The 27,642-nt window shown below is 38.7% G+C and overlaps 1 protein-coding gene across 5 annotated transcripts in view; it reads right to left on the reverse strand.

Moving 5' to 3' along the window:
* Positions 1–1,928: 1,928 nt before the first annotated feature.
* eps15l1a (epidermal growth factor receptor pathway substrate 15-like 1a) overlaps positions 1,929–27,642 on the reverse strand; it is a 46,090-nt gene continuing 20,376 nt past the window's right edge. Inside the window, exons 16-26 of one of the 5 annotated variants that reach the window (XM_017478614.3) lie at positions 27,402–27,599; positions 24,734–24,898; positions 24,455–24,560; positions 23,892–23,942; positions 22,514–22,650; positions 19,011–19,071; positions 18,275–18,357; positions 17,931–18,024; positions 14,024–14,182; positions 8,653–8,690; positions 1,929–6,932 (exon numbers count right to left, since the gene is read on the reverse strand). In XM_017478614.3, coding sequence (XP_017334103.1) covers positions 6,786–6,932; positions 8,653–8,690; positions 14,024–14,182; positions 17,931–18,024; positions 18,275–18,357; positions 19,011–19,071; positions 22,514–22,650; positions 23,892–23,942; positions 24,455–24,560; positions 24,734–24,898; positions 27,402–27,599 — 1,239 coding nt within the window. In that variant the 3' untranslated portion in view covers positions 1,929–6,785. Of the gene's footprint in view, positions 6,933–8,652; positions 8,691–13,976; positions 14,183–17,930; positions 18,025–18,274; positions 18,358–19,010; positions 19,072–22,513; positions 22,651–23,891; positions 23,943–24,454; positions 24,561–24,733; positions 24,899–27,401; positions 27,600–27,642 lie in introns of all 5 variants that reach the window. The other 4 variants (XM_017478612.3, XM_017478613.3, XM_017478615.3 and 1 more) reach the window with 4 other exon arrangements.

Below are 27,642 nucleotides of genomic sequence, written 5' to 3' on the forward strand. Positions count from 1 at the left end.
GGTGGACTGAGTAAGGCAACTCCAGGACCAAGATTGGGAACCACACAGTTTGGGTAACTGGACTTTAAAACGTACTTGTTAATAGGATCCATCAGCCGTTAGTTTATCAAAACAAGACAGAAAAAGTCTGCTCCACTTTACATTTAGTAAGTTTAACCTTTTTAAACAGTTGAACAAAATATATTTTGTTTTAAATATTTTGCTTGAAGGACATGTTTATATATATATATATATATATATATATATATATATATATATATATATATATATATATATATATATATATATATATATATATATATATATATATATATAAAATATTATATACACACACACACACACACACACACATAAAGGACTTGGAAATGACAATCTAGACTAGGGGTTCTTAACCTTTTTTGACCATTTTAAGGGCACAAGATTCTGACAACCACCTCCAATAATTCCTAGTGGGAATTAATAGAAATTAGCAGCACATCACAATCAGAAGATATAGTCAAAAGTGTGCCTCTTATCATGGTTTTCAGATTGATTTGATGCGACGCAGACAAGACCACTAAACTATGCTTCCTATAAGCAAGTGCTAGCAAAATGATGGGGTTGTCTGTTTAGTCTGGTTCATGTGTTGTGATATTTTCACACCACTCTACATGCTGCCAGGGTCTGGTGTAGAGGCCAATTGGTTTAACTAATGGTGTAGTTACACTATATGGCCAAAAGTTTGTAGACACCTGACCATCCCGTTCCCACCCCACTGCTGTTATAGTAGCCTCCACTCTTCTGGGAAGGCTTTCCGCTAGATTTTGAAGCGTGGCTGTGGGAATTTGCCCATTCAGCCACAAGAGTGGCTTAGTGAATTAGTGAAGTCAGGCACTGATGTCAGCGTTCCAATTCATCCCAAAAGTGTTCATTGGGTTTGAGGTCAGAGCTCTCCACACCATCCTTGACACATTTTGTCTTCATGGACCTCGCTTTGTGCACAGGAGTATTGTCGTGTGGGAACAGATTTGGGCCTTTTAGTTCCAGACAAGAGAGATTTCAATGCTACAGCATGCAAAGATTTTCTAGATAGCCAGGTGCTTCACACTTTGTGGTAACATATAGGTGTGATGGTCAGATGTCCACATACCTTGGGCCATATAGTGTATTTTGAATGTCTTGATAGTATACCATCACATTGGTACACTGTCACATCCCATGAGCCAAACTGAAATCCTACAGTGGTAAAAGATGAAGAGTGTGTTGTTCAGACAATGTGTGGTTTTCCATTTGGTAGCAAATCAGATCATTCTGATGAACTCTCCTAGCCATTATTAGCGCCAATGAATATTGTGCTTTAAGCTGAATAACGGCTTGAATAATAAACTGGGACTTTCCGTACGTTTAGAATCTCAAAGCACAGCAAAAAAAAAAGATTTAAATTACATAAAATTGCCTAATAAGTCCTAAAAGCTATTTGACTATTGCTTAATTTGTATTATTTATTTTCTAGAAATTAGGGATGAAGACCTCCAGGGAAAAAAAGGAGGTAAATAAGGAGAGAAGAATGCAGCACAAGTAAACATCAGACAGAGGATTTGGCAGGTAATCGACTTTATCGGACTCCCAGATCCTCCATTTTCATTGCACCACCAACAACACATGTCAAGTAAATAAAAAAAACATAGCCTGGAATTTCCTGTTAGTTCACGCGGCCTGAGTTAGCCAACGTCGGCACAGGTTCATGCTGCAGCTGCTCTTTGTTTTCATTCTTACTCATAACTCTCTCAAGAAGCTAAAGCACAATACAATTAGTAGACATGAGAGCAATAAAATGTAGAAAACATTTCTTCACCCACCCAAAGTAAACATCCATGCTGTAAATTAGTCACTTGTAGATCCAAATCTAAAGTATTTATCATCAAATAATCATAGAGGACACAACTGTGTATCTGAAATGGTGTATATTTTATTCTGTGAAACAAAAGGACCACATAGCAAGCATTGGCATCTTCAAATAAACCCAAGCTTTTCTAGTGACTATTAATTTCTGGAATCTTTTTAAATGCATCCAGTTACACATTTGAAGTTATTTGTTGTTGTTTTTTTATAAGACAAATATAACGTGATATACATTATGTACTTATGTTTTTTATAAATGCATTTCAGTATGGTGATTAATAATTTGGTCTGTCCGTTGTGTAGAGGCGAGGGAATAAGGCAGGCCGAAAAGAGCGCAACCAGCGCGAGATCGGTGAATCGTTTGCTTTGACATGAACAGGCATTTAAAACACCCACATTTTTCATAAAGAAATAAAAGTTAAAATGAGTTTACAGGTATTTCAGTACACAAATAAAAATATACAAACTATTGCACAATGGAGGTAACAAAGACGAATACAGCACGAGTGGGCATTTAATGAAATGTGAGGCGTCGTGTTATTTAGCTCCCAAAAAATAAAAAAGAGAAAATAATGGAAATACAAAAACTAACAAAAACAAAAAAAACTCCACATTGAATAAGAGTTAAAGATGGTGTAAACTATTAACAGAACCTAACTTTCTGTATTGAAATATTTTCAGAGAAGGTTCATCTGGATTTAGGAAAAACAAACCAACAAAAAACCCCAGCTCCTCCAGACGAATACAGTAACATTGTTAAGTTAATGCTAAAATAAAAGTGTCATGTTGCTGCTTCTGAATAGGCATGTGCTGATGCCGGAGCTGTCTAATCTTGAACTCTGGATCCTGATTGATCAGAAAATGATAAATTTTCTAGAACAGATCAGACAGTAGTGCAGCTGCAAATCACAGTTTTATATGAATGTGCTCATTTGAACACATTATTGTTTCTATAGTAACATCTTACACAGGGACTTGATGGCTGATGCTGATAAAAACGTACAGAATCACTGTTATGAAGTTTTCTGTACGGAGACGTTTATGGAAGGAGTCTCCGGTGTCAAAATTTTGTAACGGTGCGTGATAAAGCTGCATCTTTTCTGACGCATCTTTTTGAGGAATTTATGTCCTGAGGTTCCTCAGCAATATTACAAAGTGTTTTTATTCTTATTAACTTTAAGAGATATATAATATATATATATTTATATATTTATATATATATATAGCTGATAAAAAAATGTGACAACAGGAGCTTGTTTCATGGATGTACCACAACATTAAAACAGCTATAAATGGCTTAAAATGTATGGACATGCTATTCTTCAATAAATAAAGATTGTAATTGTTGGCAAGCTGCTGTGGTATAAAAGGAAAAAAAAAAAAAAAAAACAATTAAAAGGTGTGCTGCTGTAGGACTGTGTCAACCACCTCAAATGTTGATTATTTTCCAAAAACAGAATGTCTACAAGTGTTTTATTCTTTACCTTTTGTATAACGATATCAATTTTCTGCACATGCCTACTCATAAGAGGAAAGAAAAGGGGGGAGGGGGGAAACACACCTAGTCAGCAAAGGAGTATTACAGGAGCAAACCAAAAATATTTGTCTTTCAGTAGACTATGTTACAGTTAACAGGTGATTCTAAATAGCACACTGAATATCAGTGGCACCTTTACTTGAACTCTGGTAGTCCCTGAACCGAGTTGCTTTACTCCGGCCCACACAGAGGACTGCAGCTGAAGGGTGAACAGTTAATGTTCTCAGCTCGAGGAAGTCTATAAAGTCCATGTGTCCATGGTGAGAAAGTCTGAACAAGAACAAATTCACTTCAACAACTCAAAATATTAAAACCACAGGTTTAAACATGGCAGGCAGCATACGGTTCAAGTAAAATACAGGAAAGTTTTAGTAAAAGAACTCAGGAAACGTCTCGATTAATACTGAAAGGGTAAAGCAGGGAACTGGCGAAGTTAGCAGAATTTGTTCAGAAGATGTTTCTAATCACAGTCTGGAAGATGATCAGGACTAATATCGTAACAAGATTTCACCAACTTTAGTAGCTTGTGCTTATGGAGAACAAATAAGCTTTTGTTTGGGAAAAACGCTAGGCGTCTCAGTGATCGACAGCAAATTAAAACAAAATGAAAATGATATGAACGGATTATTTCACAGCCTCTCATCTCCACTCCTGAAGTCCTGCGCAGGTTCAAGTTCTACACATCATGAGCTCATGAACATCTTGCGAACAGGCAGCAGAGCTGAATCAGCAAAGAAAATTCAAACCTGCACAGGAGTGGGAGCTCCATGTGTGTGTGTGTGTGTGTGTGTGTGTGTGTGTGTGTGTGTGTGTGTACCAGACCTACAATACAGCACTGCTCTCACAAGTGAAGAAAGGGTCAAATCACTTCCAATCTGCATGACATCTCTACGCATCAGCCAGACACAGAAAGGCTACAGAACATAAAAGGAATTGAATTTTCTTTTCAACCTTTCATACTTGGCAAGAGCAGAACTTATTACGACTCCCAGGTCCTTTTTTTTTCTTTCTTTTTTTCTTTTAATATGTTATACTATGCCCCAGTCACGTACCACGCAGTTCAGCTCAGGGTCTGTGACGGGGAAATAGAGAACTGACTAAAGACTTCAGAAATTGTGAGCACTTTCCTCTTAACGTTTTTCTTTAGAACATGAGTTACAGAATTGTTACAGAATAAAGAATGGTCTCATATCAAATGTACACAATTTTCCTCTTTACCCCACATGTAGTCCGGAAATGTTTGATGTCTGATGTTTGCTTTTGTCTTTTTTATATATGAAATTTGTCCACCATTTCTACAGACCTGCAACTGGCAGACATAGGAAGTCTCAAAGGTGTTGGTAAAAGGGTTAACCAAAAGGTTAAACGGGCTTGACCACTTTGGCCACAACGAAAAATCATTCGCCCCATCATCAGAAGAATCCAATGGAGCAAAACTGGTTATGCTCTCTGGGTGGGAGGGTGGAAAAGGTTACAAAACCATCTCCAAAGGGTTTGGACTCCATCAATCCACAGTCAGACAGATTGTGTACAAATGGAGGAATTTCAAGACCCTCTCCAGGAGTGATCGACCAGCAAGTATCACTCCAAAAGCAAGATGTGTAATAGTCCACAAGGTCACAAAGGAACCCAGGGTAACTTCTAAGCTACTAAAGGCCTCTCTCACATTGGCTAATGTTAATGTTTATGGGTCCACCATCAGAACACTGAACAACAACGGTGTGCATGGCAGAGTTACAAGGAGAAAGCCACTGCTTTCGAAAAAAGAACCCTGCTGCCTGTCTGCAGATTGCTAAAGATCATGTGGACAAGCCAGAAAGCTATTGGAAAAATGTTTTGTGGATGGATGAGACCAAAATAGAGAATGAGAAAAGAGAAAAGAAAACACTGCATTCCAACATAATCTCTCTATATCTCATAATCCATCTCTGAAACTCGATGGTGGTAGCATCGTGGTTTGAACCTGTTTTGCTGCATCTGGGCCAGCACGGCTTGCCATCATTGATGGAACAACGACTTCAGAATTATATCAGCAATTTCTAAAGGAGAATGTCAGGTCATCTGCCGGTGATCTAAAGCTCAAGAGAAAGTGGGTCATGCCGCAAGACAACGACCCTAAGCACACAAGTCGTTCTACCAAAGAATGGTTAAAGAGGGATAAAGTTAATGTTTTGGAATGGTTAAGTCAATGCAGCTCATTTGAGAAAACCCACCAACATCCCAGAGTTGAATCTGTTCTGTACTGAAGAATAGGCTGAAATTCCACCAAGGACTGATCAACAGTTACCGGAAACGTTTAGCTGCAGTTATTCCTGCATAAGGGGGTCACAACAGATACTAAAAGCAAAGGTTCATATACGTTTGCCACTTACAGATATTTAATATTGGATCATTTTCCTCTATAATTAAGTGACCAAGTATAATATTTTTGTCTTGTTTGTTTAATTGGATTCTCCTTGTCTAGTTTTAGGACTTGTGTGTAAATCTGATAGTGTTTTATGTTCACAAACTTTCAAGCACCACTGTAGCTCTACCACCTAAGGGTGGATCATTCTTTTCACAGCTCACCCACATCTGCCCTGATCTCTGTCTCTCTCTTCCAGTGTTGATGGAGCTGCGTGGAGGATTGTAGCTTCCTCAAGTTCAGTCCTCTAACTAGTTTGCTTTGTTCTGTATTAAAACATTAAGATACTGAGCCTATGGAGGGTTAAATGATTCCAAACTATAAAAACTTTCAGTTGTTCTCAGATGTCCTAAACCACATCAGCACGTCTGGGTGACATCACTGAAGGCCCGGACATGGACAATATTTACACAAAAGATTTTAGTGATATAGTCATCTATTACTAAAACCAATTTCAAAAAACAATAAAGATGCAAACGAGAGACACCAAACATGTCTTTGGGGTACAGTGGGAATGTGTGTGAATTTTCTTTTTCCTGATTAAAATCACTATGGAGGAGTCCATTCACAGGTTCGTTCTCTCTCTCTCTCTCTCTCACACACACACACACACACACACACACACACACACACACACACACACACACACACACACACACTTTAAATAAATTGTGTCAGAGTAGTGCAGGTTAACGCAGTGCATGTAGAATGCACGACCCCATTCACATAACACACGGGTTGCCCCATCATTACATTAAAAAGTAAAAGATGTTTAAAACATTAAAAACCTTTCCTCACATCATACACATCTCACTCATTCTCCAGCGCACACGCTCACACACGCTCACACACGCTCACACACGCTCACACACGCTCACACACGCTCACACACGCTCACACACGCTCACTCTTTCCTCTGCTGCAGTGATGTAAAGATGGTGTGTGAGAGGGAGAAGCCAGCATTCAGGTGTTGTTCATCTCAGCTTTGCTGAGCGCAATGGCCAGTTCCAGGTCCTCCTGCTCCTGCTGCCTGAGTCTTTTCAGCCTCTCGCGCTCAGCCCGCTCGCTCTCTCGCTTGGCCCACTCCATCTGTTGCGCCTCATTCCCAAACTGGAAGACGAGGGGAGAGAAAAAAAAAAAGAAAGAAAAAAAAAAAGAAAAAAAAAAAAAGAAAAGAAAAAAACCACACAACACAGTGGAGCAATGTGGTCAGTTAACAAGTTAGCATGTATAAAAGTAGACTTTGATACACAGATTTGCGTGAGAATAAACAGAATTGGAAAAGATAAAATGCAAACACACACAGATGCACAAAGACGAAATATTAAATGCACTAGTATTTCTACAGTTAGACCTTCTGTCTACAGTTACCACCAAAATACATTTACCAAAATACAAACTACACTCCGCCAGTATAAAATATTTTATTTTAGCAGAGACAACACTGCCAAAAAGTAAATTCTAGCCGGCAGAGAGAAAATAAACCCCACAAAACCTCTGGCGTATATCAGTGGACAAGATGCCCCCCATCACCAAATGTGCAGCAGGCAACAGTAAAAAAAAAAAAAATTAATGCTATTAGGAGCAAATATGTCAATATTTCATGTCCCATTTCCCATCAGCTTTTCATCAAGAAGAATTTATTTGTGCTTGCTCTGACTGCTACTTTATGCAATATCTCCTCTATCACCAGAGCAACATGTATTTAATAAAAAAAAAAAAAAGTAAATATCACAGCTCATGTAAATATTGGCATCTCCGATTTTGTGCTGTAGAGTGAGCACAGAACACACCACGATTGTCACATGATCCCAGCTTCACATCCAAATATAGCCAAATTAGAGAATGAGTTGAAGATGTTTTGAACAAGAAAGACTGTGTACACTGTTTTATTTTTAAAACTGAATGTCTTACAAAACCTAACCCCAGACCAGAAAAATGCCCAATAGATGACTACTAATTTGATTTATTAAATTCTTAATAAAGTGACTTGCATGAGTATTCTACACTCCCTCCCCCACCCTCCCTGTACTTTTCCACATTTAGTAAATGTTACAGCCTGGAACTGAAATGGACTTGATTGGGATTTTATATCATGATTCTACCAAACTGGCCCATAATATTGGTTGCTTCTTTGACTAATCCCCTCTTTACCCACTCACTGACTTTTGGTGGACGGCCTCCTCTAGGCAGAGTCACAGTTGTACCATAGTGTTTCCATTTAATAATAATTATTTTAATAGTGTTCGACAGGCTTTCCATATATTGGAAAAGTCTCCTCTAGGCAGAGTTGTGGTTATATAATATTCGTTCCATTTAAGAACATATTTAATGGCACTGTGCGTGATGTATGTGATATCAGTTTATAACCAAACTCTGACTGATACTCTTCCAGAACACTGTTTGGTTAGATTCTCGATGTTTGCGAAGCTGCTTGTTTAGGTATGTTCTCTAACAAACTCTGGGTTCTTCCAGGAACAGACATATGTATATTGAGGTCATGTGACACTAATTGCACACAGCTCGACTCCATTCAACTCACTGTGGGACTTCAGATGGGTACTGGTCGCACCAGAGCCAATTTAGGGGTTTCACAGCAATCGCAGTGAATACTTATGCAATCGTAACGTTTATGTTTTTTTTTTTTTTGTAGATAATTCTGGAAACTATATTGATATTTTCCTCTCACTTCAACAATTCGGGTTATTTTATGTTGATTCGTGTCATAATCCCAGTTAAGGCCGTTATACTTCCAGATCACAACACTACAAAATGTGGAACAGTGAAAGGGGGTGAATACTTATGCATGTCACTTTACATTTCTGCTTACCAAATTCTCAGACGATCTTACCTTCGTTTTCTCACCCCCTGTAAGAGAAAATTAGTTCATATACACACACACAAAATAAAAACCACTTGAGAAAACACGTGTCACGCAGGACTGACTGAATTGCACACAGAATAAGGGCAGGATGGACGTCGAACAGACCACTAACACCAAGAACAGACAGTCGATCTTTAAATGAGGCTTTCTGAAAGCAATAAACTCAAACAGGAAAATGAAACATGCACTGATTTCAAAATGGGAGGCTCAGAAAGGAACAAATTCCGTTTCCTTTGAGAACAGAAACTGAACAAAGAGGATGAACGTGAGAAGAACATGCACATCAGATTAACTGCAGAATAAAAGGCGTGGCACTGAGGAGAACGAGGTCACCACTGCACAGAAATGTAATGGGGAAAAAACAAAACCCATTATACCACATAGCTTGATTCTGATTGGTCAGAGGATCTTCCAATAACAGCAGCTCTGACAATAACGCAGCTGCAAATCACAGGTTTATATTAATGCGCTCTTCCAAAGCGTTATCGATATACACGTGGGGAAATTTTCTGTGACGAGAAGTTTATAGAACACTTTTTGAAAGGAGTCTCCAGTGTCAGAGCTTCATTCCGGTCAGAGTATTCCGACATGAGAAAGTCTTCAGGACAGAGGAGTTTACACTTTGAGGTTTCTCAGTAAGGCGAGCGTACCTGGTGTGATCTTTGCCTGCTATGCGAGCTCCTGACGGGATAGAATGCAGTCACGTGGAAAGCGTCGGTGTTCGTGTGGTTGTGGCTCATGTCGTGCGAGAGGTATTACGAGCGGAGCACGAGCTGCTCGCGAGCAGTTTACAACCTTCCGAACATTTTTAAACATGTTGATAAAAAAAAAAAAAATCAGGCATGGTCAGCCTCAATTCACGTAGCATGTGCGGTTGAACGAACTGATCTACTTGAAGTTGACCAATCAGGAGGTGAGGAAAACGTCTGAAGAAGAAAAACGAAGATGGGACATTAAACGTCATCACGCCGAACAGGAAAACCCATCTACTACAGCCTCATTGTGTTTATACTCGCGCTCTTGCAAACTTTGAAAGAGCTGTCAGAACTTTAGTGGTGAAGTCATGCAACCATGGTGTAGTTCGTTTATAGCGTAACTTTAGTTTTTTACTTGTGGTGATTGGATTTAGGCTTCAAAATCCATAAAAGCGCTCATTTGTGAAGATTATCTTAATGCACAAAACATGTAAGAATCATAAACTTTTGTTGGTCACAGCTTATTTTTTGCAATAATCTAAAAGCCAATGGAAAAAACATACGGGATTTTTGTTGAGGGAACCAGGGTGATGCTAACTTCCGGGTTGGCCTACAAAAATATGTCATCCCTGCAGCACTCAGGGATAATACGCGCGATAATAAACAGCGCGAAAAATTCAAGCGATTGCGTCGGAAACTACCAGGTCGTAAAATCTTGTTGCACACCATTGCATTTGTGCAATTTTCAACTAAACTGACTCGTAATGTGTGCAAGGGCTCAAGACCTGAAACTGTGTTTTTTTTTGTCTTATTAAGAATGAGAGAAAGAAAAAAGATTTGGAAAGAATAGATCGTGAGTGGAATTGTTTTATGGATGTTCCACAATATGAACTATAAATTAATAAAAATGTAAGACATATCCTTTAATTAAAAAAAAAAAAAAACTAATTTAAAAGTGCACCTATTATGGTTTTTCAAATATTACCATTCACATAATGTACTAGAGCTGTTTGTGAATGTAAAAAGTCTGCAAAGTTTCAAAAATCAAAGCGCACGAAAAACGGTGTTATTGACTCCCAAAAGAAGGAACCGATTCTGAACAGATGAAACGAGTCGCTAGTAATTCCAGACCTTACTTCCTGTACTAACCTACGTAGGCTTGTAACAAAAAACCCCGCCCCGGTCTTCATCGGCTGCTCGCGAACAGGAGCTGAAACTCGTTATGGTAATGGGCGTTTCCTTTTCGACACACGCTGACAGCGGTAGATCAATCACAACAAACTGGGACAGCTGACCAATCAGCGCAGAGTATGCGCTCTGAAAGGAGGAGTTTAGAATGAATCCTTTAGAACCGATCACTGAACGAGTCGTTTGTGACACTGGGGGGATAAATGTAATTCTGCAATTTAAATTATGAGCTTTATTATAAAATTTTTGACCTTGGATACATGTAAATCTATTGTATGAGACCTTTAAAACAAAATTAGGCATGTTTCAAAACCATAAAATGGCATTTGTTGTGGTATTAGAGGAATAACACACTTTGTAATGTGCTATTATAGGAAAATAATCAACTTCAGCATGGTAACAGCAAGACTGCTTCACCACACCATACCACCCTGTCATTGATTATTTTCCAACAGCAGCACAAAACAGAGTGCTTTAGTCCTTACCATAATGTCTCAAAAAAGACTAAAGGATACTTTCTGGCAGAGGTGACCATTATGATGATGATGATTATTAATATGAAGAAGAAAAAAATTATGGAATGATTTTTCAAATATCGTACATTTAGCAGTAATACTGATGGACAAATCAGGAGTTAGCAAACACTGTGTCCCCATCGCATGCACAAAGACAGGAGAATGACAGCTGAGAGAGGAGATGATGATGATGAGTTATAAATAATGAGTGCACAAACAAATCCCATGCTGAGAAATCTCCAGGCTGAGAGCTGAGTAGTGATACTGCTCCTTCCTGTCAACCAGTCACCATGGAAGCGCCTCCAAAAGCCCCCTACTGCCAATAACCTAGACCATAAACAACCCTCAGCATGTATAGGATAAACCTACAGATGACCTTTTCACTTAAAATCAAGGTCCTGTCTTAGAACTACCATGTTAAACTGTATGCATATAAATTAACCTAAAATAATGAGATTATGACAATAGTCTATCCTATATAACAATTTCTCTTGGAAAAAAAAAAAACCTGGAAGACGCTCTTAATCACAGCAACTTAATCATGAGGGAAAAGGCCATGCTAAGGGTGTAACAGTGGCTTTCTGTCAGCATGCCATGGGTCCAAAGTCTGATGTTTACTTTAAACATATCATTAAAACAATGTTTTAACGCTATGCTTGCCTTAATCATGTGCCAGCTCACCATTCAGTAATATAATGTCTATTAGATTTATACCCCAGCGCTGTTGAATTCTGGATTCTGATTGGTCAGAAAGTGTCGATTGATTTTCTATAACAGCAGCTCTGACAATAGTGCAGCTGCAAATCACAGGTTTATATTAATGCACTCATTCTTATATGGTACACCAGACGATCACGTAAAATGTGTAATCGTGAATCATGATATTGTGAAGTTTTCTGGAAGAAGTCTCCAATGTCGGTGCTTTATAAGTTTTCCGACATTTTCGGGATAGAGGAGTTTACGCTTTGCGATTTCTCGGTCACATGACAAGCTGCATTTTTTTTTGTCTTATTAACATCAAGAGAGAGAGAGAGAAAAAGCGAGGCTATTTCACGGATGTTCACAGAGTCAGAATCTCATTTGATATACAGCGATCAGCCATAACATTAAAATCCCCTGCCTAATATTGTGCCCTTGTGAGCAAAACAGCTGTGCCCCGTTGAGGCATGGACTCCACAAGACCTCTGAAGGTGTGCTGTGGGATCTGGCACCAAGACATTAGCAGCAGATCCTTTAAGTCCTGTAAGTATAACATTGGGCCTTAATGGATCAGACTTGTTTGTCCAGTACATCCCACAGATTCTTGATCGGATTGAGATTTTGGAGGCCGTGTCAACAACTTGAACTCAGTCATGTTCCTCAAACCATTCCTGAACATCTTAGCAGGGTACATTATCCTGCTGAAAGAGGCCACTGCTATAAGGGAATACCATTGCCATGAAGAGGTGTACTTGGTCCACAACAATGTTTAGGTAGGTGGTATGTGTCATAGTAACATCCACATGAATACCAGGACCCAAGGTTTCCAGCAGAACATTGCCCAGAGCATCACACCTCCTCCACCAGCTTGCCTTCTTCCCATAGTGCATCCAGGTGCCATTTCTTCCCCAGGTAAAAGACGCACACACACCCAGCTGTCCACATGATGTAAAAGAAAACGTGCTTCCTCAGACCAGGCCATCTTCTTCCATTGCTCCATGGTCCAGTTCTGATGCTCACATGCTCACTGTAGGCTCTTTCAGCAGTGGACGGGGGTCAGCATGGGCGCTCTGACCGATCTGCGCATTCGTAGCCCCATTAACAGCAAACTGTGATGCACTGTGTGTTCTGACACCTTTTTAATCATAGCCAGCATTACCCTTTTCAGTAGACTGTGCTCTTCTGTGGATCGTACCAGACGGGCTATCCTTCGCTCCCCACGTGCATCAATAAGCCTTGGGCGCCTATGACCCTGTCGCCAGTTCACCGGTTGTCCTTTCTTGGACCCCTTTTGGCAGGTATTAACCACTGCATACCGGGAACACTGCACAAGACCTGCTGTTTTGGAGATGCTCTGACCCAGTCGTCCAGCCATCACAATTAGGGCCTTGTCCAAGTCGCACAGATCCTTACGCTTGCCCATTTTTGCCATTGTAATGAGATAGTCAATGTTATTCACATCACCTCTCAGAAGGTTTAATGTTACAGCTGATCGGTGTACATTTCAAAGACACGTGATGATGCATTTTGTCTGAGGAAAACTGGAATTCCTTTTTCGCTATGAAAAAGAACCGCCACCATACAATATTGTCAAGTTTTGTGAAAACTGTGCACAGTAGTTGTGGGGGGAAAAAAGGTCAAATATCGCAAGATTACTTTCCAGCATTTAAATGGAAAATTCCATTCCTCCAGGTTGCACCTAGTTACGTTTGAACGAGTTTTACTTAGATTGAGAAGAAAATAATATAGGAAGAAATCAAGCTCTGATGTGCACAACACCAAAAGTAACCCATTTTTCATTTCAAAGAGAGTCAAATTTTGCCCCAGGAAGGGTGGGAGTAGCAACCTTTCCTGTCAAAGTGCCCCATAAATCAGCGCAGCTGCAACACAACCACCTATATTTGCTGGGGATTTTCCCCTCTCTCATTATTATAGATCATTTCACAGAGTTGGTTCATCTCAAAAAGCAATGGCAGTAGAGATGGAGAATAGCCAGCATGAGGCAACAGCATAGACTGAGAGCTACAGAAGCCAAATGGTGTGGTCTGTTCCAGAAACCTCACTAGAAAGCAGAGAATGTTTGAGGGAACAAAGAAATAAAAAAACAAAAACAAAAAAAAGAAAAGAAAAGGTGGACTGGACAAGAAGAGTAGTATCACTAAGCTCAACTTACAGAGCTGAAGTCTGCAAAACCCAAGGAAGAATCTTTAGTGGCTTTACTTGAAGCAGATGGAGCAAAAGGATCTTTGCCACTAAACGGGTCCCCGAGCCCCTTTTTACTCTGAAACGGGTCGTTAGCGTCAGAGCCGAAGGGCTGGAAGGGATCGCTCGACTTGGCTGAATCCACAGATCCGGATAGGTTCGTTGGAGTGCTTTTGCCTGGAAGAGTTCAGAAAGAAAAAGACTTTTTTTTCCCCCATTTATAAGAAAATATTACACAAAATGTTAATCACATCTACCAACAGGGGCGACTTATTGTACAATACACCAGGAAAATTGTAACTGAGCATTAAAGTGGACGGTAAGTCTGTTGGTCAGACCATGAGTAGGGTTTTTTAATGGTGTCACGGTTTCATGGCTAGTCACAGTGTACGATCAGACGGTTATACCTCAATGCTGACTTGTGACTCTACAAACATTTCTCACCTCTGGATGCTTTGGCTTTGTTTAATCCGCTACTGTTGTGAACATGTTACATTGCTACCTCTACTGTCACTCCACTGTCATGTTCCTTTATCATACACGACGGCTTTCAAAACACACAGAACACAACACATTGCTGACCACAACGAAAACAAAAAAACAATCCGTTAATATTTTTGGTTTAGCCTCCTGCTGCTGAACACAGCTGCTCTTTCTTTAAGTTTATAACAACAACAAGATAAATACTGACAGTGTAAACTGTTTAATAACAGTTCTTTAAAAAGGATTTTTAAAGGGCTCACATGATCCCAGTTTTAGCCTCCAATTTCAGATTCTTTGATTTGCTTTTAAAGCCCTTCATGAACTTCCTTCCATCACTGATGCACTCAGACCATATTCTCTGCCTCTAGGTCTCTGACCTCTTCAACTCTGTTGATTTCAGCTGTTTCATGGTCCCTGCTTAAACATCAGGGGGTTGACTGGCACTACCACCAGATTGTTGAACATTAGGTCTACTCCTACTGTTATAGCTCTCAAGTCAAAACATTTTACATGTTAGCTTTCTGACATTTTAAACTGGATGCCTGTGTGTTATTATCTGTTTTATCTTTGCATGCTTGCAAGTATAAGTCTAAGACTTTGGTTAAAACATTCTTTATAAATGATCTTACCCACTGCTCTTAGGGCGAGAAGAGGTGTAAGTAACTAAGTTGACATGTAGCTATTTCTCCTGGAAAGTTGGAGAGTCAGTGTTGTATTCTGCTTAGACATGAAACTAAAGAAAAATCAGCATCCACTTTTATGCTAATATCCATTCATCCTTGTATAAATGTTCCTGATGTTATACAATAAAACACAGTCATTAATGGACGTGAACTTATATTATAATCAAGCTGTTGCACTGTTCATGAACTGCACGTTATTCATATTTCCTTTTTGACTGAGGGAGTGAATAAGAACTGTGCCACACCCTGAGCTAGAAGCACGCTTGTTTTTAGTCAGGGGATGACAGTTTCTCCTCTTACACTGAACCAGGGGAAAGAAAAACTGACAAACGGCAAAATAATAAAATATTTAAGAATGTACTGATTACAAGAGAGTGCACATGCATGCCAGCATGACTAACACAAAGCCTCCTCGAAAGATTAACCCATCCCAAAAAACCACAGCTGTTTCAGTCACACTTGTGGTGTGCCAGTAATGCCACGTAACCTACCAGATGGTACGACATAAAAATTATTATTATTCAACTAATTTATAACAACAACAACAACAACAACAACAACAACAACAAAAACAACAACAACTTACACCCCACATTTTTATCCATCACACCAATAACATGAATAAAAATGTAAAACGCTGATGTTAGGCAATTACGCAAACACACAAAAATGCTTACGTGTAACACTTTTTTTTGTGTACAACTGGCACAGCATATCTCATGAGAACTTTAAACTGGCTCTTGGTTCCTCTTAAAGGTGTTAACCGCAATGTGATCTGGGCTGTTATTTATATTAGACCAGCAATCAGTTTCTCTCTTTCAGTAAACGGAATAGCAAACCACAACGTCGAGCTCCACCCTGACAGCTCAAAACCAGCAAAAAACACAAGCACGGCTTATCATTGCTCCATTCACACCTACAATACAAGGGCATGTGAATGTAACTCTCCGATGCTCAGAAAAGACAGTTAACACATGGGAACCTCATCTTCAGCTTAACACAGCATGTGTGCGTTTTTCCACCGTACGCATAAGCAAAAAATCATCATTAGTCAATGTAGAATAATGTAGGGTGAAAAACCTTAAGCAATAAAACGGGCTTAATTAGACCAAACTTGGATAATATTGCGATATTTAAATATATGAATTACAGTAAAATGGGTGAGAAATTAGGTTTGTTTGTGGTAGAGAAGTTACCGAGTTACTCAAAAAAAAAAAAAACCAAAAAAAAAAAAAACACAACAACAACCCTTCACCAAGCGCACACGCACACACACACACACACACACACACACACACACACACACACACATATGCAGAGGAAGTGAGGAAGGGCGTGGATATCAGCATAATGCTGCCAGTGCAGGCAAACCGCAGATGATTTGAAGCGCTTGAGTTGTAACCGTACCCCCGTTAATATACCAACTAAACCTCCAACTCTAACCTCTTAAACACTCTGACAACAATGAACATCTAGGAACAATTAAAAATGCTTCTGTAGGAAGAAATAAAAACAGTTCAATATAAGGAAATAGAGGTTTCATTACTGGAGTGAGCTACACTGATACTGCAATTTAAAAAAAAAAAAAAAAAAAAAAAAAAAAAGGTTTAGCTTTTAAATTATATCCAGCCCATGCATGTCTTAAGAGGAATAAAGCATAGGATGTGTGTGTGTGAGAGAGACAGAGAGAAATGTTTACATTTCTTATTCTAGGAAAAAGATGTTATGTACAGCAATTAATAATAAAAATACACATGGAAACTTGTCTAGTGTCTACATCTCAACTAAAACAAATGAGCCACAGCTTTCCCACCAAACGCCTATTGTTTGCCGTAAAACCCCGTATATACACACACTCCAGGTTCAACGGGTTTGACCTCCATGTCTTAACGCATATCTAACTGCAGCACAGCAAATAGTGTTTTTAAAACCATTTGTAAAGTGTTAGATTTGTCGCTTCGTAATAGGTCTACTTAATTTACCCCTTTTTTTTTTTTTTTTTTTTTTTTGGAAAAGTTTCAGTAGCATCCCTAATAAACATTCTGATGTTTACTACAAATGTGCCTAAAGTTAGCTAAGTCAAGTCTACTATGACAGAAAGTGAGGCTGCATCTCACTCATTGACTCTTCTGGCTTTTTATTTATTTTATTTTATTTTTTTTTTGGGGGGGGGGGGGGGGGGATCTTTCAGTGTCTTTTTGAGTGAAAACTCATAGCTGATGTTAAAATGCGGCACTCCTGCGTATATGCTGGCAGGTCTGTGTATCCAAACACCATCCACTGATCCTTACATGAAAGAGGGGACCATATCACAGAAACATGAAATAAGGAAAAACATCCCATCCACTAGAAGAGTTTTACATGCAAGTTATAAAGTTTTTCATTTCAATTTTTTAACTGTATTATGACTTATCTTAAGATTTCTTTAAAATGTTGTTTTAAGTATTTTGTAAGGAATTGGGCAATAATGACTGAAAAAACCCAAAACGAATCTATTCTAACCCTTCCTGTTCCTGTTTACCTCAAAGAAGAAAAGAGAAAAAAAGAGGTGCATATCACTGCGATTAATCTCCAGCTTGATAAACTGTGAAACTGTGTGTGTGAAAGATGTGGGCAGGTTTTTGTCTCAGGTACAACTGTTGAAAGACTCGCATTAAAAAAAAAAAAAAAAAACATGGAGACTTAGAACGAATAGTGTACTATAGAGGCAGCAGTGTGTGACCTTTGACCTGGTGTACACAACTAACTCGTAAACCTACCGCTGGGAGGCTTGGGCCGAGGCGGTATGGTCTTCTTGGGCGGGAGAGCTGGAGTATCCTGGTTTTGGTTGAAGGGGTCATCGGTGAAGCTCTGCTATACGAATGACAGGCAAGGAGAAGAGGTCAGACTGACAGATCTAGGAAGCTAAAAGTTCACACATTGACCAAAGGAAGAGATGTTTCACACGTTGGTCAGGTTTGAGGCCAAGACAGAACCATAGAAGTGCATGAATATAGACCTGTGATTGAGAGATTGCACTGTTATCAGAGCTGCTGTTGTAGAAAATTAATCAACACCTTCTGACCAATCAGAATCGAGAATTCAATCTTTCATTAAATCATACCTTTGACATCTGACTGAAATCAGCAAAGCCACTGTTACTGCCAAATGAGCTGCTTCCAAAAGGGTCTAGAGTCCCAAATGGGTCTGCAATCAGAGATAAGAAAACTCAATTTGTTTCTTTAAATATGATCAAGGTTTTACATACTTCTTCAGATGATATAAATCTAATAAACCTTCTACTACGGTTTGAAATTCTCACGTGACAAAAAGGTTTCCTCACTGCTGAGCAAAACATTTCTGTCTACCTCAAGCATTCGAGTGACATTCTTCTCTCGCTTATACCCATGTTCTTTGTATGTTTTTCTTTTTCCTTCTAACCACTACAAACAGAAAAAAAAACACAGCCATGCACTTCCTTGCATCGCTGTAAAAATGCTGTAACAGAACATGTTTACTGAAACAGCAGAGGAATGTCACATCCTTTTTAAGATTGGCAGAGCGCTCGCGAGCGAGCGAGATGGCAGGCGGTCAGGATGCCGAGTATGGGAACTTGTTTAACAGCATCTTCTCGCTTCACAGCTTTTCTGTGATGGGGACCAGAAAGGACTCCGGGGCTAATATGTGTGAAAACAGACACCATTGCTACTGCGAACACTTGTAGAGCAGAGTTCAGAGAGATTAAACACATGCTGGAACTGTCATTTTATCTAATATCAGCTTTCATTTTAAACTTGAAACAGTTTAAACGGTTATGTGCGTGTGATAAAGTGTGGGATGACTCAGCACAAGCGCTGTACCTGAGCCTTTGTGTTTGGGGCTGGTGGAGGCGAAGGGGTCACTGCTCGAGAAGTGATGAGACTACAAAGAGAGAATGGAAGAAAAAAATATATATTTACTGGCCAAGTACACAACCTGTAAGCAATAAGATGATAAAGACACGGACAAAGACAACACACATTTGCTATGAACATAGAGCTACTAACACTGCTAGCAAGAAAATCCCAACATGCAGGGCAAAAAAAAAAAACCCAACTAAATTTTACAACAAAAACCCTAGCATGTCAGACAGTGCAGCTCAATGCTAATAGCATAAACCATCAAATCAGAGTGTATTAGCTTACTCTGTATTTAAAATTAAACAATTACTGTACATATAAGGTCTGTAATCCAGTTCATATTAGATGTAATAAAAAATTCTGAAGTACAGCCTATATTATACACACTTTAAGCTATTAAACAGCAATGCACAGAGGGGGAAAAAAAACCCAATACAATTGTGCAGGTTCCACGTTCCAGAAACTCTGTGTATATAGACACACTCCATGTCTTAATGCATGTCTGATACATGTGACACTGTCAAAGACACATGCTTCAACACTACGTTGGCTCAGATGGTGTTACACCTCTTCTCTGTAATGCTGATTTTCGCCATGTTATTCAATTTACCAGTGGTTCAATGTGTTTTTAGATGTACGCCATGGAACATTAAGAAAACAGTGAGGTAAGTGTTGCAGTGGGGATGGTTGAATGGTGCTTGTACTAGTAAATGTCTGCAGTCCAGTTCTTTTTAGATAATAAAAATATACAAAATAACATACAATTAACATGCATACAAAAACCTCTCGTTTCATTCCAGCTTTTATTCATTCATACTATATAGTTTCTAATTCTCTTAATTTATTTTTCCACGTCTCGAAAATGCATCCTTGAATACAGCGAAGCAAACCATTACAAAACTCCTCCTCCTTCGCGCAAGGAGTCGTGGGTAATATTAGCTGAAAAAGTGCTGAGCGGAGCAACTCGGGCAGGGTCTTACAGAGAAAGAAAGAAACACATCCACACTCTCTCACGCTTACTTTCCTCTTTCTGCTTAGCCAGTCCGGTGAGCCATACCTAAAAGACAGCAGCTCTTCCATTTCTCACCGTCAAAAGAGTCCACAGCTACAACTCTTGTTTTCTAAATGATAAAATGCTACGGCTTAACCGTAAACGCTTGTAGGGCTGTGAACAGGAGTGGATACTGAGCAAGTAACTAAATTTTTAAAAAATTGCAGACAAAATATTGCATCTTGGTCACAATGCTATTAGTGACACAGTCATCATATTTATGAGGCAATTAAAGTCTGACGGCCTGAGGAAAGAAGCTGTTCTGGTTTCTGTTGGATTTTGACACCCACCAAACTGAAAATCTAGATGGAGAAAAGGAGTTTAAATACGTGATGGCCAGGGTGTGAGGGGTCAGCGATGAGTTTCTTCTGTTCACCTCCGGGCTCTGGAGATGAACAGGTTTTTGAGGGAGGACAGGGTTCTGAGTGGGAGCTTTTCAGCCAACCTGACAACACCTCATAGTCTGTTCAGCTCATTAGTGGTTGAGGAGCCGAACCACACTATTATAATGACTACTAGGGGTGTAAACCTCAACCTTTCACACGATTCAATTTCGATTCATAAGGCATCAATAAGTGACCAACTTTGCTCCGAATCTGGGTTAGGCCTATAGATAAACTGCAAATGATGATGTAGCAAATGACTATTTTAAAAGTATCAGGTACACGCAAATCACCTTGCTAGTCTATTCAATTATTTAGAATTTTTATCAGATAAAAAATATGAATACTTCTTTACACACCAGTTGTTTACCCTTTTTTTTTAGTAATAGACAATTTATGATTGCGGCATTGTTTCATTTCAACTGTTGTATTTTAAATCTAGATCCAAAAATCGTCCGATCTTCACCTTTAATGACTGCAATGATCGTTTGCTTACTCATGGAAAAAGTGATTATTAACCCAAATTATGTAGCCGTTGTAGGATTTAAAAAAAAATAAATAAATAAATAAAGGATTGCAATAACTTTAAAAATCAACTGAAAACAGACTTTGTTTCATATTATACTTTAATAGCATTCAAATCCGAAGAATCACCTTACAATTAAATGCCATTAGTCCTTTAACCTTTTATATACTAAATATAAAAGCTAATTCACTAAAATAAATCAGCTACCAACATAAGCAGCTATAGCTATTATATTTATAACTTACATCATCGTTAGTTTAGTCTGCATAGCCGAAGCAATTCTTTCAATTTTTTATTTTCTGAAACACCAAATTTTATTTATTTAACAGTGACACATCACAAGTTTGCCTTTTTTTTCTTTTTTTTTTTTCCACAAAGCGATATCGCAATCACATTCTGTAATAATGTATTGCAATATGCTATTTTTGTTTGTATTGTGCAGCGCAGCATGTTTTGAAAGCACAGACCAGACATTTGTCAGAGTGTGCTGCGACGTTTAAACATATAAATGGGGTTCTACAACACTGATACCCAACTTTATCCCATGAACCAACTTTAGCAGGCAATTATGCTGAACTGGAAAATGATTACTTTAGAACCTAGAGTAGTTTTTCCATTGGCTTTTTTTTTTTTTTTTTTTTTTTTTTTTACTGGCGCAGTGTCAGAACTAGGCTTGTGCAATAGTGACTTTTCCCTGATTGCACTTTACCATTAAACCAAATCTTGACTATCACCCAGAACCGATAAAAAAATAAAAACCTGATGGACCTGAAAGGCATGATGGAGGATTGGGAGTGGGGAAGAGGGCGGAAACTACTTGTTGGCAAAGGCAATTGCGAAAACTCAGCTGGATGCTGGAGGTTTAGGAGATTCCAAAGATTCAGTGTTACTATCTTTTGTGATGACATGCTATTACAGATTTTGCATGTAGTTCTATTCTCATTGAAAATGTAAAAAAAAAAAAAAAAAAAAAAAAAAAAAAAAAAAAAAAAAAAAAAATTTAAATCGCCAGATTGACACATGGCAAGTTTCCATTTGCCATTTTCTTTCTGCTTAGTTTCTTCTTGTTTTCAGCATTCAGATATGTATCTAAAAGACACACCCCTAAACTGTATGTGCAGCTAGAGTAACCATGGTATGGTGAAGAGCGGCTTAATCACAGTCAATTACACTCACAACTGATGTAACCTTAACAAGCTAGCTAATGCTAAATGCAAAATGAACAAGAAAACTCATGCATTTTACCATTTAAAAAGCTTACATTGAGAGTTAAAATGTCAAATTTGCTCAATTATTAATATAATAGAATAGAAGTAAAGGTCACTGTAAATAATGCCAGTGCAAGTCCATATAAGAACGATTCAACCGTCATATCGCACAAGCCTAGTCTGAACCTCAGAAATGTATATCATGACACACAACTTACAGTCCTAAAGTACTGTGATGGTATTTTTGTAAATATTGTGCACTGTATTTGTACAGCTTTCTCTGACTGCTCCTTTACCTTTACTGGAAGAGTAGCACTTTTACTAAAAGGGTCGGAGCTGGTGAAGGGATCAGCCTTAGCCGGCCTCTTAAAGAAGTCTTCTGAAGTGCTCTTGAAAGGGTCCGTCTCTTTAAACGGATCTCCGCCGAATGGATCTGCGTGAGGACAGGGAGGAAGGATTATCAAGAGCTACAGTACCACAGATTACATTTCATTTCTATAAAAATGGATTTTATTCAATCAATTTTCAAAAACAAAAGTACAAGAATAAAAACAATTTTGTTCTTTTTTTCTGATTATATGAGATAATATGTTCAATAACATTGTTAACGTTATATTCATTCCAATTTATATGTAATATTATTGTCCTTTCTGAATACATGTGCCAATATTCATTTTCCAGTTATACGTCCAACATTCTATTTATTTGTTTTGATTACATATGCCAACATCACGTTCATTTTCTGATTACACATGCCAGTATTTTATTTTTTATTATATGGGCCAATATTGTATTTGTTTTAGTATGTCCAATAATTTATTTGTGTTCTGATTACAGGCCAAATGTTTTATTCCTTTTTTGATTCCTGATTATATGAGGTGGCAATATTTTTTTTTAATAATCTGTGGCAATATATATTGATTTTCTTATTATGTGACAATATTTCATTCGCTTTCTTATTATTTGTGACAATATTGTATAAATTTTATGATTATATGTGAGACATTATTTGAATTTTCTGATCATGCGCCAATATTTTATTCACTGGAAATGCTCCTTTTCGTTTTAGCTTTATTTTAGGATGTTCTGGAAAGCTTTAAAATGGTAAATCACAAGCAAAAATAATAAATTCAAATCACACGACTTCTCGTTTTTGAATGGCAAAAAAAAGAAAAGAAAAAAAAAGATGCCGCACTTGAATACCCTTGATGTTAGGTCATGTGACCTGATCAATGGCCTGATGCCGGCATCTCATCTCTCATAGGCTTTCTGAGACGTGCGATCCTCTTTCTCAGAAAATGCTCAATGCACAGTGACCTTGACTACAGATTTTTTACAGATTAAAATCAGGAGTTAATATTAGCCCGATCTGTATAAACTGGATATAAATGCACCAGTTGGAGTGTATTCACTCATGTCAAAGCTTTGCTGTAAATTACGCTGTGTGCACATCCAGTTCTTACACAACCTCATTACAATGCCACACCTTCAAAACAAGCCCAATGTACACTTTATAAATGACCTCGATTTAGTATGAGAGTTGGAGAACTGAAAGCTGAATAGAAGAAAGAGAGAAGTGTGCCACTGCAAAGCCAACGTGATGCTGCAATCCATGCAAATCTCAGTGCAAGGCCCAGAACTGTTTCCCATCATGCATTAGGACAGAGCAGATACCTGTTGCTGTGGGAGGCTGCTTGGCAAAAGGATCATTCTGGAAGGGATCACCTACACAGAAAGTGAACACAGACAGAAAGAAAGAGGAATAAACAGGAGAGAGGAATTTATATGCCAGCACAAGCCAAACCTCAAACACTAGTCACATGATGTCTCACATCCAAGTAAAGGAAACAAACATTTCAGCTCCGAGACAGAGAGTGTGCTTGTGCGTGTGTCTCAGTGAAGGACGAGGGTTTATTTCAACAAATGTGCAAGATGAGGGAGCATATGAGAAATGGAGAGAGAGAGAGAGAGAGAGAGAGAGAGAGAGAGAGAGAGAGAAACACAAAGAAAGAGAAACACAGAGAGAGTGAAAGAAAGAGGAGAGAGAGAGAAAGACAGAGACAAAAACAGAGACAGACACCATTTGTCTTTAGAGACATGAGGAGAGACAGACAAAGCAAACAAGGGAGAGAGAGAGAGAAAGAAACAAAGAGAGAGACAGAGACAGAAAGAGAGAAAGAGACAGAAAGAGAGAGAGAGAGAAAGAGAGAGACAGAGAGATAAAATGTGAGCAGAACCTTTAAAAGGGTCGGATTTGAAAGGATCTTCAGACTGAAAGGGGTCTGTGTGCATCTCCTGAGAGTTTGTGCTGAACACACTCGTCTTCACTTTAAATGGGTCATCCTGCACACACACACAGAGATTAAACACTCACAACTCTTCATCACAAACAAGGCTTATAAGAACAATTGGGCTAGAAATAAAAAACGACACAATTACACAGTTAATTCAACATTATTGCGGTATAATATAAAATATTATGAAAAACAACATAAGAAACAACATGAAGGTTTCACCATGACCCCGAAGCCCCCGTTCTCCTTGTCAGGGAACCCCTCGCTCATGTCAGCCAGGTTAGTCATGCTGCCTCCATGTGTGCCGTTAAGAGCGCTGCTGTACTGCTCAATGCTTTTGCTTATCTCATGCTGATTGTCCTGGATCTGAGAGAGCTTGCTGCGAGCCTACAACACAAAACACAAACACAATCTGCATTACAGCTGGAAGATATAGACAACACACACACACACAATAGTAACACTCTACATTAATCCACTCGGATGGTTCATTTGAATATATACTAAACAGATGTGTGTTATTACAAAGTGCTTTCTCTACCATGAACAGCCCTGATGCCTGTGTATGGACTCATCGCCCTCTAGTGGACTGTAGGGCAACATGCAACTCCTACACAACTGTGAAGCATAGTTAAGATCCTTTGATTAATTTCTTCATCCTGATTACGGTTGTTGTGGATCTGAAAGTTTACTTCTGGAACATTGGGTGTGAGAATGGGATGCCAATCCATCGCAGGGCACCATGCACACACATTCACACACTCACTCACACCAAGGGGCAATATAGAGTTGCACGGTATATATGTAGGAGGTGAGAGAAAATTGGAGAACCTGGAGGAAACCAATACGGCCGGTTTAAATAGTGCTCACAGTTGCCTTTTTTATTTATCCAAAAAAAGCACAACGTGACAAACGCTTTTTTGCCAGTGGGGAAAGGGGGGGGGGGGGGGGGTCTTGTTAGTGGGTGAATACAAGGAAAGTTGTATTATTTATGCTATATGGAAAATATTTAATTGGCGTTATTCCAACATTGCAATGTAACTAAAAATAATGTGTATTTTTCATGAGTTCCCCCATATGTGATGTGATCTCTCCCTTTAACTGTATCAAACAACCTTATCATCAGAGTTACACCAGTCTTCTTCTGTGGTACTAATGACGATAAATCCAATTTAGGTAACAAGCAAGGGTTAGTTATTATCCACTAAACAGCTACAACTAATCACTTTTTCTTTATTGCTCAATAATTAAAAATCCAATAAATAATTTTGGCCAGCTTATTATTATTTTTCTAGCGTACATGTAAGGGATAAACCACAGCATTACACCATTTTAAGGTATTTGCTTCACGTCAGGGGGTTCTTTGCTTCCAGGTCATGCATTAAGTAAGGAATCATTGACGACGAGCCTTTAAATTATTAGAAAATAATGCGCCATTTTCTAATAAATCAACAGACCGGAATCAATTATTCCGCCTATACCCCAGTTACCTCACCTTAAGACATTGTTCAGAGGTTTTCTTTCAAGAAAACTTTTTCTTGGGTTCTTGTGCTTAAAAATGCTCATGTGTGGAATTAATTTATTACGCATCCCATCTCAGGCCTCCGTTGTTAATTCTAGTAACTAGCTAGTAGCTAGTAACGGACGCTTCAGGCACTGATATGCAGTTATTAGAGAGTGAGATTCAGAGGGTTTTTTTTTCCATTTCATGCTGACAATAAACAAATAGAACAAATAAATAAATATTGATAGGCCTACTTGTTCTTACTTGTAAGAACTTGTAGATTTTTTTATTTTTATTACTGCAGAAAATAAAACGAATAAATAAATAAATATTGATAATTGTTCATCAGCTTATCACACATGTTCTCTCACACTCTCGTTCTCTCTCTCTAATAACTGCATATCAATCGCTCAAGCCTCTGCTTCATCTCGTGGCCGCATTACCACCTCGGGTGCGCATTATTTTTTAAATAATAATTAAACGGCCCGTCGTCAATTATTCCTTATTTATTTCTGGAAAATCTTAGTTTTCTGTCATTTTGTTTGTTGTTAGATCTGTGTAATGTGGTGGACAGTAGCCTAACTTCTCCACTATTTCAGTTAACTTGGTGAAGTGATATGGAACTGTAATGCAGCCAAGACCTGACTGGAACTACTTTTGCCGTGCATTTACTGTAAAAAATAATTTCACACATCAGAACGTCTGTCAGCCAATCAGAATCAACAATTCAACAGCGCTGTGGTATAAAATCATGTAATGAACACCTAGCCGTGGCTTATCTCGCTTATACCATGATCACTTGCCAGCATTGACAAGTTAAAGCTGTCATTGATGTTTGCAGTGCAAAATTTGACTGAAATGATAAAAAATAACGGTTAATTTCCGTTAGTTATTTTATATACGGGTTGTTATATCTAGATTTCTGCCAGCTCTTAATCATTCACAGAGATAAAGTAGAGTGAGGAGATTACATTTATCTGACTGAATTATAATAAATAATTATTAGAAAGAGAGAGATTGTGTGTGTGTGTGTGTGTGTGTGTGTGTGTGTGTGTGTTTGTGAATTACCTGTGTCTGTGCCGCATCTCTACTAATAATGAAGCTGTGAGTTTAACTACTGTATGCAGCTGTAACTGTATGTTACTATGGTCACAGTTCTTTTTAGAACTGTGTTTAAACTGATTGGAACTTCCTGTGCATTATACGGTTTGAACGCACACCTTCCAGCCAATCAGAATCAAGTATTCAGACACACCATGATACAAGTTTAATAAACTGGCCCTTTTCCTTTCAGATTACTAGTGAAACATCCTCATGATTAAATACCAACTCACTACTATGTGACTGATCATGATGTGGTGGAGTGAAAAGCTCTTCAGCTGTTACCTGGTTGATCTCATCCTGCGTGGCCTTCAGGGACTTGATAATGGTCTCCAGCTGGATCTTGCCAGCCTGCAGGCTCTGTTCCAGCTGGCTCTCCTCCTGCTGTAGCCTGGACAGGTCCGCTTTAGCCCGACTCAGCTCCTCCTCCTGGTTCAGCAGGTCTGACTCCTGAGAATGGATCTGACTCTGGAGTGATGAGATCTGAACACACACACACACACACACACACACACACACAGCAGTA

The sequence above is a fragment of the Ictalurus punctatus genome, chromosome 10, assembly GCF_001660625.3.
Source record: "Ictalurus punctatus breed USDA103 chromosome 10, Coco_2.0, whole genome shotgun sequence".
NCBI lineage: Eukaryota > Metazoa > Chordata > Actinopteri > Siluriformes > Ictaluridae > Ictalurus > Ictalurus punctatus.